Consider the following 15,379-nt stretch of genomic DNA (forward strand, 5'->3'; position numbering starts at 1 on the left):
CATCCAAAGTAAAATGTCATCTTTTCCCCTCAAGGATTTTTGTTCCTGTTTTAAACAGTTTTTTTAATCGATCTTAAAATGTGAATATTTTTTTATCACTTTGTTTAGAAGGTAGAAAATGTTGTTCAAAATAGTTATCTGCCACTGTAATATTAGTATAGTGGTCACAGTTTGAACGTATGTGGTTCTACTGTAATATTCACAGGTAAATCATTAAAACAATATTTATAGTGAAAGTATTCAACTGGTAAAATTCTGTTTTTATCCTAAGGTAAGTTTCCATAACAGCTTTCACAGGTTTAACTACACCATCACGCGGCCTTTCAGGCTATCTACTGGCCACCTCTAGCACAGGGCTGCCCCACACACACACAGGTGGGCTTTTGGTCCTCCCTCCACACCCTCAGTGTTCAGGCACTGTGCTGACCACCTCTCAACTTACTGTAGCCTGGCTGGCTCACACACACTCTGGGCTCTTTTGGCCCACCGTCACCTTGGGAGATCAGTGCACATGAACACACAGGCTAGCTCCAGCTATGTCGCAGTGCCTATCACAGCTTGTCTCTGAAGAGGGTCAGCCAATCACAAGACAGAAATGGACACCTATGACCTGAGACCTTTTTGGTAGTGTACTTCCAAGTCAGATTCTTCGCATTACCCCCCACCCCCAAATTATGGAGAACGCCATGTCCATGTGACTGTGTGACAGGTTAATTTATTATATGTAATATTATCCAGTCAGCTGTATGCGCTCCCTCTATCGAAGACCAGCCACTGAGGTCATATGTGTTCTCACAGCTCCTGTGGATAAAATATTTTGTCCCATTCAGTCCAGGTCCCTGAAATGTGTGTCCCCATAATGTTGTCAATGTGTTATGACATAGTGTCTAGTTGAACCATAGCTTAAGGTGAAAGGTTATCTTACAAGAAGTATATGTGACACAAACTGTATGGCATTAGCTGTTGTACCTTAATAATGTTAACTGACATTTAAAGAACTTTGAACCAACCCACTGGGCCCACACTGGTTGAATCAATGCTGTTTCGTTTCAATGAAATTACGTGGAACCAACGTTGAATTGACGTCTGTGCCCAGTGGACTGTTCAGAAATGCACAAGGGAATGAGTGCCCAATACTTGCTCTAAGAAAAGAGAATGTTAGCAGGTCTAAGTGATGGAAGACTGAAGCTCAACCAAGAGCATTAAGCTTCCGTCTCCCATGACTTCATAGTGTCAGAGTTCACACAGCATGATGCTAACTGGAGTCCTCTGCTGTTCCAGCGTCCCCTACTCCACCCTATGGCATCAGCATTCTGGAGTGCGTGCGGGACTCTATGGTGTTGGCCTGGAAGCAGCCCACCTTCATCGGAGGTGCTGACATCACCGGCTACTTCGTGGACTACCGTGAGGTCATCAATGGGGTGCCAGGGAAGTGGCACGAGGCCAATGTGAAGGCTGTTAGCGACCGAGCGTACCGCGTGAGTCAGCCATTTTGCTTCTTTGGGATTTCGCTACCCTCTTTAACCTGAATTTTCAGCCACCTTTTGTCATATCGGGAGAAAAGGGAGAATTATTTTTCACTGTCTGTCCAGGTGTCCGACTTGAAGGAGAACAGGAAGTACCAGTTCCAAGTGCGCGCTGCCAACATGGCAGGCGTGGGCATCCCGTCTCTGCCCAGTGAGACGTTTATCTGTGAGGAGTGGACCATTGCTGTGCCAGGTAGGTAGTGCCAATAACATTCACTCGCAAACCTGAGCATGTATGATAATTACACTTTAACATATAACAATTAATAACACATCACAGTACAAGTTATACCTCAAAGATGTGTAAAAAAAAATATATATATATTTGACTTGTATTATAACCTTTTGTGGTAATGGTCTGTTGAAGCTTGCATGCACATGGGACATTATTTATGTACATTGCCTTGTCTATGTCTGTGTCCCAAATGGCAGCCCTATGGCCCCTGGTCAAAAGTAGTGCACTACAAAGGGAATAGGGTGCGAGTTGGGACACTAGCCTATGTTGTGTCCGTGTTCTTCAACTCTGAAACGAATTACCCCTAATTTCCCACAGGACCTCCCCATGATCTGCAGGTGACAGAGGTGCGCGCCAACACTCTGGTGTTGCTCTTTAAGCCACCAGTGTACCAGGGCCGTGACCCAGTCAACGGATTCTACATTGACATTAAGGAGGCTGATGCTGAGGAGGAGGCCTGGAGAGGAGTCAATGAGAAGGCTATCTCCACTAACTACATGAAGGTCAGGACCCTATCCACTCCAATCGCTCCTGGGTAAAGTTTCCCCTGTAACAGATTTAGGATCAGCTTCCCCCTTCTCCAATACTAACCTTAGCCATTAGTGTTGAAAATGCAAAATTGACCCAGGATCAGCGTCTAGGGGCAACTACACCATTTCTATCCACTTAGTCAATCGTACCATTGAGCAGACATTCTAATTCAAAATTTGAATCAAGATTGTGTGATGCAATATGGGTGACATAGTCTACTTGTAAATAGGATGTGATTGGTGGAGGTGTTTGTCAGTTAGAGGGTGTCCTCCGTGTAAAGGGATTTTCAACACTACTGCTTTTCTATGTGAAAAAGTTTGTCTCAGTAGTAACATATTTGATGTATGTGACCAACGTGTCTATAATGTGACTCTTTCATGAACAGATTAAGGTTCTAAAGGAGGGGGAGACCTATGTGTTCCGTGTGCGTGCTCAGAACAAGGCAGGTGTAGGAAAGGCCTCTGAGCCCACAGAACCAGTCCTGGCTGAAACCAAACCAGGTAGGACCATGTTAAAGACCCCTCAACAGAGCAGGTGGGGGAGAGGGATGGACAGAGAATTACATTGTTATACCAGTAAAGTCATACCTTTAAGTAATCCTGCACCTTTGCATATTTGTGTATTTTGAGTCTCCAGCCATATTTGATTATTGTTGTGTTCTCTCTCAGGCACTACAGAGATTGTTGTGGACATTGATGATGATGGAGTGATCTCCATGAACTTTGCCTGCTCAAACCTAACTCCAGACTCCAAATTCGTGTGGTCCAAGAACTACAAAGAGATCACTGACGAAACCCGCATTACTGTGGTGACCAGTGGGGAGAAGTGTGTGTGCGTCTGTGTGTGTGCGTGAAAGTGAATAAGGTTTGCTCACGTTTCTACAGTAGCCTGTGTTAATTGTATCCCCTCAGGTCCAAGGCCATCTTTAACATGCCTGCTGAGGATGACATCGGCATTTACTCTTGTGCTGTCACCCACACCAATGGCGAATCCTCCAGCTACACCCTCTCAGCAGAGGGTGAGTCCCACTGTGTGTCCGCGGTACTGTAACACTGTCCACGTTATCACTTTGGAAGCTAACTTAACAGGCTAAGAGGGTTAGCAGAGCTCCATTGCTCCTGGTTTAATTTCTACATTCTAATCTCTGATTTTAATCTTTGTGTCCTTTTTTTGACAGAGTTGAAAAAACTGCTGGAGATCAGCCATGACCACAAATTCCCCAGTAAGTAACATATTATTACCGATGTTCTCAACTTTTTACCGATGTTCCTCCGTCCCTGCTCTCACGTACTGTTGCACTTTCCTTCTTTTTCCCCCTCCAGTTATTCCCTTGAAGACCGAGCTGGCTGTGGAGCTGCAGGAGAAGGGCAGAGTTCGCTTCTGGCTGCAGGCTGAGAAGATCTCTGCTAATGGCAAAATACAATATGTGTTTAACGACAACACCCTCTCCCAGGGAGAGGTAGGTAGGCACGCTTTGGGACTGAAATAAAAAATACTCTCCGACATGCTTGTAAAAGAGGTCTTCTGACCTCAGACTTCTTGGATGGATGAATAAATAAATAAATAAATAGAATGAAAACTACTGTAATTGATGTTGTTCAGGTAAAGTATAGTTGACTGTCTATGGCCTTTGCTTTTCAGAAATACAAGATGAACTTTAACAAGGACACGGGTGTGATTGAGATGATCATGGAGTCTCTGCTCCAAGAGGACGAGGGAACCTTCACCTTCCAGCTGCAGGATGGCAAAGCCACCAACCAGTCCAGCCTGGTGCTGATCGGAGAAGGTAGGATTAACTCCGGCTGTCCTGATCTCCTCCTCCCAATCACCTTCCATCATTCTCACTCTCGCCCGAGTGCCAGTTTGTGTTATCATGCCAACTCCTTGTCACTCATTGTCATGGCTTGACAAGTACAGCAATGGAGTAGGCAATAGCACAGACAGATCTGGGACCAGGCTATCACCCCTCTGTTATAAAGAAGAAAAGAAACAAGCCTCACTGGATCAGAAGTTAGATCTTAACATATTCCACTAGGGGGCAGTGAAAGATTACTATGAATGAACTACATACAAATGTATGAAAAATGTATTTGTTTAAATAATATCCACGTCAATGTACATAACACATCGTAGTAACTATATTACAAGAAAGATTAATATGATTTTAGATACAGTTTTGTTTCCTTTTCCCAGTGTTCAAACAGCTGCAGAAGGAGTCTGAGTTCATGTGCAAAGAGTGGCACAGAAAGCAAGGTATGGGATTTTTTTTAAATTAAGGAAATAGAATAGCAGTATGTTATGACACAATATTGGAGACTACTGAATAGTTCCTGCTTTGTTTTTCTTTTGCAGGTCCTCATTTTGTTGAGTACTTGAGTTACGAAGTGACCCCAGAATGCTGTGTTTTCCTGAAGTGCAAGGTAGGAGAAGAACACACAAAGTGAAGTATGGGTTTTATGAAAATAGATCAGCTCAGCTCTCAACTTTCCAGATGAGTTGGTTTTACCAGTGTGCAGCCGGACAACATCCTGAACATTATAGGTGTCTCTCGCCTCCCGCAGGTTGGAAACATAAAGAAGGAGACCGTTGCATTGTGGTACAAGGATGGGCGGGAGGTCAAGGGAGACGGGAATCTCACCTTCACAGAGGGAATGCTCAACCTGGAGATTGCTCAGGTGAGAGGAATTCTAACGTTGTTTCATGCACCTCATACATGACAAATTACAGGGACTGTAAGACCATACTGCACAACACCTGGCTTTACAGCTTAGAGAGTATTGCTTTGCAGCTTTCTGTATACTATTTGAATGGCTCTTGTGTACATTATAGGCTAGATAAAGGTTGGAAAATATATATTTCAATGATTACACGGCACATGTAGTAACATACTATGTATTGAATGTTTAGTGATGTGTTATACAAACATTATGTGTTGTTCATTTGCAATACTGTATGTAACTATGAAACTACATCATCATTGCACTAAATACTGTATATGTTCCTCACACCTCATGGATACTATCTTCTGGCTACAAGATTCATTGGTGATAACTTGAGCATAAGGTGGTCTAAAGAGGTTGTGACCCTGTGAAAAGTTATTTTACAGTAATCTTAAATGTCTTTATACAATAGCCTAATATGTCACTCTCAACATTTCCCTCGTTTCCAATCCCAGCATCGAACCCAACCCTATGAGGGGATAGCTATGTGTTCTATGGAGAATAATGCATGACGTGGAAGGTGAAGCATTATTTTCCAGAGAACGTATAGAGCCCCGAGTTGATTATACCACACTATAATGTAACACATTTGCTGCTAGAAATGTGTTCAACATCCACTGAAGTAGCTAGCAATTTTACGAGATAGCTACAGTAGTTGCCTTTGTAACCCGAACAAACAGACTTGTTAGTTTAGCTAACCAAATCGTCTGTCCTTGCTGTAGAGGGGTTGGCTGACAGTCACAGAAATGATGCGTGCCTGCGCATCAATGAGCCATGTGGTGTTATGATTCTGAACGGTCAGATAGCGAGCAACAATGACAAGAAGCTGCCATGTTTGGAATCGTATGTGTCTCGTTTCAGCTCGTTGTATCTTGTTTTGACTCATGCCATGTTTATGCTAATAATATGGAAAAGATTCACGACTGTAGCTAGTTAACCAACAACCATAACAATGTATTTGAGACAAGTGCAAATGTATTCATGTTTTCGATAAACGTTTGGAGAAGAAATAGAGTTTACATGTCAACAATCTAAGCCAACGCAGTCGGTTTTGTTGCGATACAACCAACCCGTCTATTATGAAAATTGAATTCAACAATATAACAATTATTGAACATAACATCTTCAGAAATCAGCGACTCTGACAGCTTTTGGGGCACATTCTCACCACACTTCTGTAAATAAGTTAACATCCTTATACAGTACCAGTCAAATGTTTGGACACACCTACTCATTCCAGGGTTTTTCTTTATTTTTACTATTTTCTACATTGTACAATAATAGTGAAGACATCAAAACTGAAATAACACATATGGAATCATGTAGTAACCAACAAAATCTAAATATATTTGACATTCTTCAAAGTAGCCACCCTTTGCCTTGATGACACCATCACACCACCTCCTCCATGCTTCACGGTGGGTCTAATGTCCACTGCTCGTGTTTTTTGGCCCAAGCAAGTCTCTTCTTCTTATTGGTGTCCTTTAGTAGTGGTTTCCTTACAGCAAATCGACCATGAAGGCCTGATTCACACAGTCTCCTCTGAACTGTTGATGTGTCTGATACTTGAACTCTGAAGCATTTATTTGGGCTGCAGTTACAGTAACTCTAATGAACTTATCCTCTGCAGCAGAGGTAACTCTGGGTCTTGCTTTCCTGTGGCGGTCCTCATGAGAGCCAGTTTCATCATTGCGCTTGATGGTTTTTGCGACTGCATTTGAAGAAATTTTCAGAGTTCTTCATTTTCCGAATTGACTGACCTTCATGTCTTAAAGTAATGATGGACTGTCGTTTGTCTTTGATTATTTGAGCTGTTCTTGCCGTAATATGGATGTGGTCTTTTACCAAATAGGGCTATCTTCTGTATACCACCCCTACGTTGTCACAACACAACTGATTGTCTCAAGCGCATTAAGAAGGAAAGAAATTCCACAAATTAACTTTTAACAAGACACATCTGTTAATTGAAATGCATTCCAGGTGACTACCTCATGAAGCTGGTTGTGAGAATGCCAAGAGTGCAAAGCTGTCATCAAGGCAAAGGGTGGCTAGTTATATTTTGATTTGTTTAACACTTTTTTGTTACTATATGATTCCATTTGTTATTTCATAGTTTTGATGTCTTCACTATTATTATACAATGTAGAAAATAGTAAAAATAAAGAAAACCCTGGAATGAGTATGTGTTCTGAAACTTTTGACCGTGTGTGTGTGCTTCTAAAAGCCAATGAGGAGATGGGAGAGGCAGGACTTTCACTGCATTTAGCGTCACAAATAGAACTGACTTCTATTTTAGAGCTTGGCAACACAGATGCTCGTTGGCGCGCGCGAGCAGTGTGGGTGCAATGATTGAATAATGTGTATGTGTACATTTATTTTGCAACGCTCGCACACGCAAAAGCACCAAGGACTTTTCACAAAACTGCATTCAGCAAATGACGGAATTGCGAGAGATGGCTATGTACTGTCCCACAAAATTGCTAAACATATCAAGCCATTCGCTGAGTGCAAATTTATTAAAGAATGTTTAATTGACTCTGCAGCAATACTTAGCCCCCACAAGAAAGAGCTGTTTGAAAATGTTTCCCTGTCAAGATGAACAGTGACACAGCGCGTTGAGGACATCGCAGAGAATATGGAACAACAGTTGAAAGACAAGTCAAAGAAAATCTCCTTGGCCCTGGAGACCGCAGACTTTGAAATTACAGAGGAGCTTGCTTCAGTGCAGTCACTGAACAGCACAACCACAGGGAAATATTTATTGGAGGAGGTTCATATAAGTGTGTGGCAAAGCTGGGACTGAGTTTTGAAAAGTTATCCAGTGTGACCACTGATGGGTACCCAAACTTGACAGGGGAAAAAACATTGGCCATTTGAAAAGGATACAAGATCAGGTAGCTGAGCTGAACCCAGATAGATCAGTAAAGTATTTTCCTGCATTGCATTATTCATGAGGAGGTGCTCTGTAAATGTGTTCTGAAAATGAGCCATGTTGTGGATACAGTCACTAAAGTGGCAAAATCTTTAAACCACAGGCAGTTTGTCTCTCTGTTGAAAGAGACAGTCGGGCCATGCAGATCTCCCCTACCACAGAAATGTGAGATGGCTGAGTTTGGGGAAGGTCCTTAAAAGGGTGTAGGAGTTTTGCAAATGAAAGGAAAATATGTGGATTTCCCTCAACTGCAAGATAAAGAATGGCTGATTTTGCCTTCACCGTGGACATCGTGGCCCTCATGAATAAACTGAATTCCAAACTACAAGGGAAGGGCCTTTTTGCACTTCAGATGTACAGCCTTGTCAAAGCCTTCAAGGGAAAATTACTCCTCCTGACCCGCCAAATAGAAGCCAACAATCTCACCCACCTTCCGACACTACTAGTCTGTTCCCTATCAGTTGACCAGCGGGAGAAGTATACATCGCTACTGCATGCTTTGAACGGTGAGTTCTCGTCGTTTTGAGGATTTCGAAGTGTTGGAAAATGACATGCTGTTGGTTTCCTCTCCTTTCACCTTCAATGTGGATAACGCTCCCACTGACCTGCAACTTGACCTTATCGATCTTCAGTCGTATTCAGTGATTGGAGAACTATTCAAAACAATATCACTGAGGTTCTATGCATCTCTCGATGAACAAAACTTTCCAAAGATTATGAGTCATGCTCAGAAGATGTTTGCACCAACCTATGTATGTGAGCAGACATTTTCTGTGATGAAATATAACAAGTCAAGGCACAGATCATCTCTTACTGACTCTCACATCTCAGCAATCCTGTGCATAGCGACTTCAGAAACTATACCTGGCTTCACTGCTCTAGTCAATGCCCATCAGAGACTTCACTCCTCACACTGATTGACTAGTTTAAATGTAATGTTGAGCTCTCCCTTTCTTGTGTTTTTGTAAATACCCGTTAACAAGAGTTCTGTCGGTGGTGCTGAATGCACAGTGTACTTTTCCCTCCGTGTCGTTCATTGCATGTTTAATAATGAAAATACCTACCAAAAGGAGAACATGGATGTGGTTTATTTCTGTGCATGTTAAAAAAGTAAAATAAGTAGCATATCTGGACATGATTTACAGTAGATATATCTGTCAACAGTCATGCACATTATGTATAATCATGTAATATGATTCTGGCCCGCGATGGCAAAAATATATTCTAATGTGGCCTTTCATGGAAAATAATTGACCAGCGCTGCCAAAAGTGGTCATTCTGCCATCTTCTTGTTTTTTTTTGTTATGAGAATGCTTTTTTTGCTTTTGCATTCTATAAATGTGTGTCCTGCAGCACCCATAGCAGGGGAGAAAAGCTTGTCTTTTCACTTGAGATTTTCATTTTCTTCCTTCACAAAAAATGGTGGCTGTGCATTTCTTTAGATGTGTGTCTCAAACCTAGCCTTCTCTTATAGATCTCAAAGAAGGATGCCGGTGTCTATGAGATTGTTATGAAGGATGACAGAGGGAAGGACACATCTACGTTGAATCTGACAGAACAAGGTGACTAAACCCTCAAAGCCATACCTCATTGTCTGTACAGTAACGCCACAGGTCTCATTTTTACAAAGTTATATTATTGTCACATTTCTGTTCTCCAGGTTTCAGAGACTTGATGAATGAAATGTTCAGTCACATCGGTAAGTACATGTTTCACTGTAGTAGTAGAAGCGTCATCTTAAGTTTTACTTGTGTTCAAAACATCCCTGAAGTGTCCCTCTGTAAAGTTGAGCTGTGTAACATTGCACTGTGTAATATCTTTGTAACCTCCGCTAGCCAACTCCTCCACCGCACTGAAGATCCAGAGCACAGAGGAGGGCATCAGATTGTACTCCTTTGTCAGCTACTACAACGAAGCGCTCCAGGTCACCTGGCACCACAAGTGTGTACTCTCCTTACTGCTGTGTGTTTATGTGTGTCAGTGGTGGGAGGACCTATAGGACGACGGCCTCATTTTAATGTCTGGAATGGATTAATTGAAACGGAGTCCAACGTGGTTCCCATATGTTTGATTCTGTTCCATTAAGTCCATGCCAGCCATTACAATGAGCCCGACCTCCTATAGCTCAACCCACCAGCCTCTGGTGTGTGTGCATGTAGCACACAAAGACTTACTACTCAGCCTGAAGTGTCCCCACTTGCACTGCCAAATAGCTAGCTTTTCTGTGGCGCCGACTTGGTAAGACGCTTCGGGATGTCGGTCACGTGTGCTAGCAAGGCAGAGGTCCTGGGTTTCGAGCCTCGGTGTGAGGTGAATCAGGAGGAAACGGTACTCGCTAAGCAAACCGTGTGAAGCCCGTTACAGATGTCAGTTACAGATGGTGCCGTGACCCGGATCTGCAGTTGTGCTCAGCTCAACACTGGGGCCGCTGTGTTGTAAGTTTGGGGGTTGAATGTAGTGTATGGAGATGTTTTGAAACGTACTCCTCAGCCTGAAGTGTCCCCACTAGCGCTGCAGAATAGCGAGCTTTTTGATGGTGCTGACCGCTAAGACGCTTCGGGAGGCCGGTCACGTGTCAAAGCAAGGCAGCGGTCCTGGGTTTGAGCCTCGGTGTGAGCCGAAATCAGGAGGAAGCAGTACTCGCTAAGCAAACAGCGTGAAGTCCGTTACGAGCGTGTGTCTGCATGTAAATGTAACTGTCAGGTGTGTGTCGTCTGATGCAGCCTATATGTGTGTAAGTCAGTGATCTGTTTTCCTCTCTCATAGGGATTCAGCGATAGCCTTCACAGACCGCATTAAGAGTGGTGTGGTAGGAGAGCAGCTGTGGCTACAGATCACAGAGCCCACAGAGAAAGACAAGGGCAAATATGCCATTGAGTTCCATGATGGGAAGGGCGGTCTGAAGAGGACTGTGGAGTTGGCCGGCCAGGGTGAGACTACATCTGCTTCCCAAATCGCACCCTATATTCCCTATAATAGTGATCTAATTTTGACAAGGGCCCATATAAGGCTGTGGTCAAAAGTAGTGCACTATGTTGGGAAAAGGGTGCCATTTGGGATGCGGCCTACATCTACTTTTGAATTGGGCAGCTTCCCATTACACCAATGCTTTGATAGGCTTATTAACCTCTTTTTTTTTATTGCAGCATTTGATGATGCATATGCTGAGTTCCAGAGGCTCAAGTAAGTGACCTAAAATGTGTGGATTTTTGTACATCAAAAAAAATAAACACATTGTGTAAGCCTATCTAGACGTTGTGGACGTGTCAGTAAGTACTGTCCTTCTTTTCATGTCATTGCTATTTTTGGTGTTCCTCCCTGTTTGCCCAGCCACTCTCGCTTTGCATGTACTGTTTAAATAGCAGACAGTCTCTGACAGGACTTGAGGAAGGGAAGTAGGTAGACAGATGAAGTCTTTACTTAGACACGCTTCCTGGCTCCAAACACATTCTCTGCATTTGTTTCTCTTACCTTTGTTCTTCAATTTGTTCTGTCTCTTCCACTGTCAGAGCGGCCGCAATTGCAGAGAGAAGTAAGTTCTCACTCGCTCTGTCACACACACACACATACCTCAACTTTTAAAAATGTTATTATAAGATGGGGATGAGAGGACTGCTTACTGTATTTTAGTGGGTACTGATACAAACTGATCTGAGCTCAGTGGCCTAATTTGGTGCTCCTTTTTTCAGATCGTGCTCGTGTGGCGGGAGGCCTGCCTGATGTTGTCACCATACAGGAGTTCAAGGTAACCATGTCTGGATGGATCTGTATCTGTCTATGCATGTCCACAGTCCCAAACTGGCCATGCGGGCTTGATAGTGTATGACACTACTATGGCTGCATCTGAAATGGTACCTGTAATAGGGATTTTCAAAGTGAATAAAAGAGTAGAACAATCACAGATAGTCAATCAAAATCAATCTGGTTTAATACAAGTTGCGACAGGGAGGGACCTCCAGAACAGAAGCAGAGAAAATGTCTAGTGGGCCCTCTCTGAGAAGGCCCTTATATATTAATCACACAGCACCGAATGTTCTGTAAACACCAGCCTGTCAGGCTTGTAGGAAATCATAACATCAGCTGATACAGAATCACACAGTGTCACAGATACATTATCAGTGTGTCCTCGAATCTAGTCTGGTGTCAAACTTTAAACATAACTTTCAACACTGGCAGACAGTTGATACTGGCAGTTAAACAGGTCAATACTTAGTATCAACAGATAATTATAGACTAACGGGCGTAAATTAACGAATTATAACTACTGTCGTTACTGTAATTGAATAGCATTTATCTTGATGAAACTACGCTGGCGAGTAAATAATCCACCTCTACGCTCTGTTCTATTGGCGAATGTACAATCACTGGAGAACAAACTGGACGATCTCCGTTCGAGACTATCCTAACAATGTGACCTGAAGAACTGTAATATCCTATGTTTCTCTGATATTTGGCTGAATAAAAACATGGATAATATTCTAGCTGGTTATTCTATGCATCGGCAGGGCAGAACGGCAGCGTCGGGTAAGCTCAAGGGGAGTGGTGTGGGTCTCTTTGTTAACAGCTGGTGTGCAATATTTAATATTAAGGAAGTCTCAAGGTTCTGCTCGCCTGAGTTAGAATGCCTCATGATAAGCTGTAGACCATACTATTTACTAAGAGTTTTCATCCATATTTTTTGTAGCTGTCTATTTACCAACACAAACCAATGCTGGCATTAAGGCCGCACTCAACGAGCTGTAAATAAGCAAACAACAAAATGCTAATCCAGAGGCGGCACTCCTAGTGGCCGGTGATTTTAATGCAGAAAAACTGAAATCTGTCAACTCATTTCTACTGGCATGTCACCTGCGCAACTAGAGGCGGGAAAAAACTCCTTTACTCCAGACACACATACAAAGCTCTCCCTCGTCCTCCATTTGGTAAATCTGACCATAATTCTATCTTCATGATTCCTGCATACAAGCAAAAACTCAAACAGGAAGTACCAGTGATGCGCTCAATACGGATGTGGTCCGATGAAGCGGATGCTAAGCTACAGGACTGTTTCGCTAGCACAGACTGGAATATGTTCCGTGACTCATTTGATGGCATTGAGGAGTTTACCACATTAATAAGTGCATCGACGACATTGTCCCCACGGCGTACATATCCCAACCAAAAGCCATGGATTACAGGCAACATCCGCACTGAGCTAAAGGCTAGAGCTGCCTCTTTCAAGGAGAACCCTTCGACGAACCATCAAACATATATACAGGACTAAGATTGAATCCTACTACACCGACTCTTACGCTCGTCAGATGTGGCAGGGCTTGCAAACTATCATTACAAAGGGAAAAACTAGCCGCGAGTTGCCCAGTGACACAAGCCTACCAGATGAGCGGAATGTGTTCTATGCTCGCTTCGAGGCAAGCAACACTCAACCATACATGAGAACACCAGCTGTTCCAGACGACTGTGTGATCACGCTCGCCGTAGCCGATGTAAGACGGATTACCAGGCCGCAAACTCGGAGCATGCTGGCAAGTGTCTTCACTGACATTTTCAGCCTCTCCCTGACCCAGTCTGTAATACCTACATGTTTCAAGCAGACCACCATAGTGCCCAAGTAACCTGCCTAGATGACTAATGCCCCGTAGCACTCACCTCAGTAGCCATGAAGTGCTTTGAAAGGCCGGTCATGGCTCACATCAACACCATCATCCCGGAAACCCTAGACCCACTCCAATTCGCATACAGCCCCAACCGATCCATAGATGACCTCAATCGCACTCCACACTGTCCTTTCCCACTTGGACAAAAGGAACACCTACACTACTGTTCAAAAGTTTGGGGTCACTTAGAAATGTCCTTGTTTTTGAAAGAAAAGCAATTTTTTTTTGTCCATTTTAAAATAACATCAAATTGATCAGAAATACAGTGTACATATTGTTAATGTTGTAAATGACTATTGTAGCTGGAAACGGCATATTTTTAATGGAATATCTACATAGAAGTACAGAGGCCCATTATCAGCAACCATCACTCCTGTGTTCCAATGGCACTCCTGTGTTCCAATGGCACGTTGTGTTAGCTAATCCAAGTTTATAATTTTTAAAGGCTAATTGATCATTAGAAAACCCTTTTGCAATTATGTTAGCACAGCTGAAAACTGTTGTGCTGATGAAGGAAGCAATAAAACTGGCCTTCTTCAGACTAGTTGAGTGTCTAGTGCATCAGCATTTGTGGGTTCGATTACAGGCTCAAAATGGCCAGAAACAAAGCCCTTTCTTCTGAAACTCGTCAGTCTATTGTTCTGAGAAATGAAGGCTATTCCATGAGAGAAATTGAAGATCTCGTAGAACGCTGGGTACTACTCCCTTCACAGGACAGCGCAAAGCGCCTCTAACCAGAATAAAAGAGGAGTGGGAGGCCCTGGTGCACAACTGAGCAAGATGACAAGTACATTAGAGTGTCTAGTTTGAGAAACAGACGTCTCACAAGTCCTCAACTGAAAAAAAAAAAAGACATCTCAGACTGGGCAATAAAAAGAAAAGATTAAGATGGGCAAAGGAACACACTATATTTTTGACAAATCTTATTTTATTTTTTTTAAGTAAAAAAAAAAAAAAGATGTACTTTTTGAGTAAAATGTCATTAAAGTAACAGTACTTCTACTTGAGTAGGATATTTCAGTGTGTGCATCTCCCCGCACATACAATCATGTTTACTACATATCAAATATAGGAAAAGGATAACTCAAATAATTTCCCATTACAGTACCCTAGTATTCCCTACATAGTGCACTACATTTGATCAGAGCTCTTGTCAAAAGTAGTGCACTATAGAGGGAATAGGGTGCCATTTCGGACGTACCCTACTGTATATGTATGTGATCCATAGACCATAAGGTGTGATCCCGTCCCTCTCTCTCCCTCCAGGCCCTGAACCTGACCTGTAACATTTCAGGCGACCCCATACCTGAGGTCGTCTGGCTGAAGAACGAGAGGGAGATTGTGTCGGACGACCACTACATCATGAAGTTCGAGTCGGGCAAGTATGCCAGCTTCACCATCACCACGGTGAACACGACAGACTCGGGCAAGTACAGCATCCTGGTGAAGAACAAGTACGGCACAGAGAGCGCAGACTTCACCATAAGTGTCTTCAGCCCCGACAGCAAGAAATAAGGGAGAAAGAAAGAAGGCCGGCCGGCAAGAAATAAGGGAGACCTCAATCTTTGCGTAAATATAATGTATAAAAAACAGATTGAGTCCCGAGCATTGGTTTGAGATGGTGTTTATGGTACTATACAAAGTATTTAACTCAAGTTTGAAAAGGTGTATCGTTTTACTCTGAGCATGAAATGTCCAAAGGTTCAGAGAGAAATCAGAGAAGAGTTGTTTCAGCATTTTATCTTTCAGAATGACAAAAAAAACATATACTATACTAACGG

The 15,379-nt window shown here is 42.9% G+C and overlaps 1 protein-coding gene across 1 annotated transcript in view; it reads left to right on the top strand.

Annotated features, from left to right (window-relative positions):
* LOC120027636 (M-protein, striated muscle-like) overlaps window positions 1-15,113 on the top strand; it is a 42,508-nt gene extending 27,395 nt beyond the window's left edge. The window contains exons 17-36 of the mRNA XM_038972634.1: window positions 1,282-1,478; window positions 1,593-1,719; window positions 2,080-2,264; window positions 2,678-2,792; window positions 2,961-3,117; window positions 3,204-3,310; window positions 3,470-3,514; window positions 3,615-3,751; window positions 3,934-4,078; window positions 4,486-4,545; window positions 4,645-4,712; window positions 4,854-4,967; window positions 9,419-9,506; window positions 9,605-9,643; window positions 9,780-9,885; window positions 10,711-10,874; window positions 11,091-11,127; window positions 11,454-11,476; window positions 11,634-11,689; window positions 14,865-15,113. Coding sequence (XP_038828562.1) covers window positions 1,282-1,478; window positions 1,593-1,719; window positions 2,080-2,264; window positions 2,678-2,792; window positions 2,961-3,117; window positions 3,204-3,310; window positions 3,470-3,514; window positions 3,615-3,751; window positions 3,934-4,078; window positions 4,486-4,545; window positions 4,645-4,712; window positions 4,854-4,967; window positions 9,419-9,506; window positions 9,605-9,643; window positions 9,780-9,885; window positions 10,711-10,874; window positions 11,091-11,127; window positions 11,454-11,476; window positions 11,634-11,689; window positions 14,865-15,113 — 2,219 coding nt within the window. The remainder of the gene's footprint in view (window positions 1-1,281; window positions 1,479-1,592; window positions 1,720-2,079; window positions 2,265-2,677; window positions 2,793-2,960; window positions 3,118-3,203; window positions 3,311-3,469; window positions 3,515-3,614; window positions 3,752-3,933; window positions 4,079-4,485; window positions 4,546-4,644; window positions 4,713-4,853; window positions 4,968-9,418; window positions 9,507-9,604; window positions 9,644-9,779; window positions 9,886-10,710; window positions 10,875-11,090; window positions 11,128-11,453; window positions 11,477-11,633; window positions 11,690-14,864) is intronic.
* Window positions 15,114-15,379: the final 266 nt, after the last annotated feature.

Source organism: Salvelinus namaycush, chromosome 33 (assembly GCF_016432855.1).
Source record: "Salvelinus namaycush isolate Seneca chromosome 33, SaNama_1.0, whole genome shotgun sequence".
Lineage (NCBI taxonomy): Eukaryota > Metazoa > Chordata > Actinopteri > Salmoniformes > Salmonidae > Salvelinus > Salvelinus namaycush.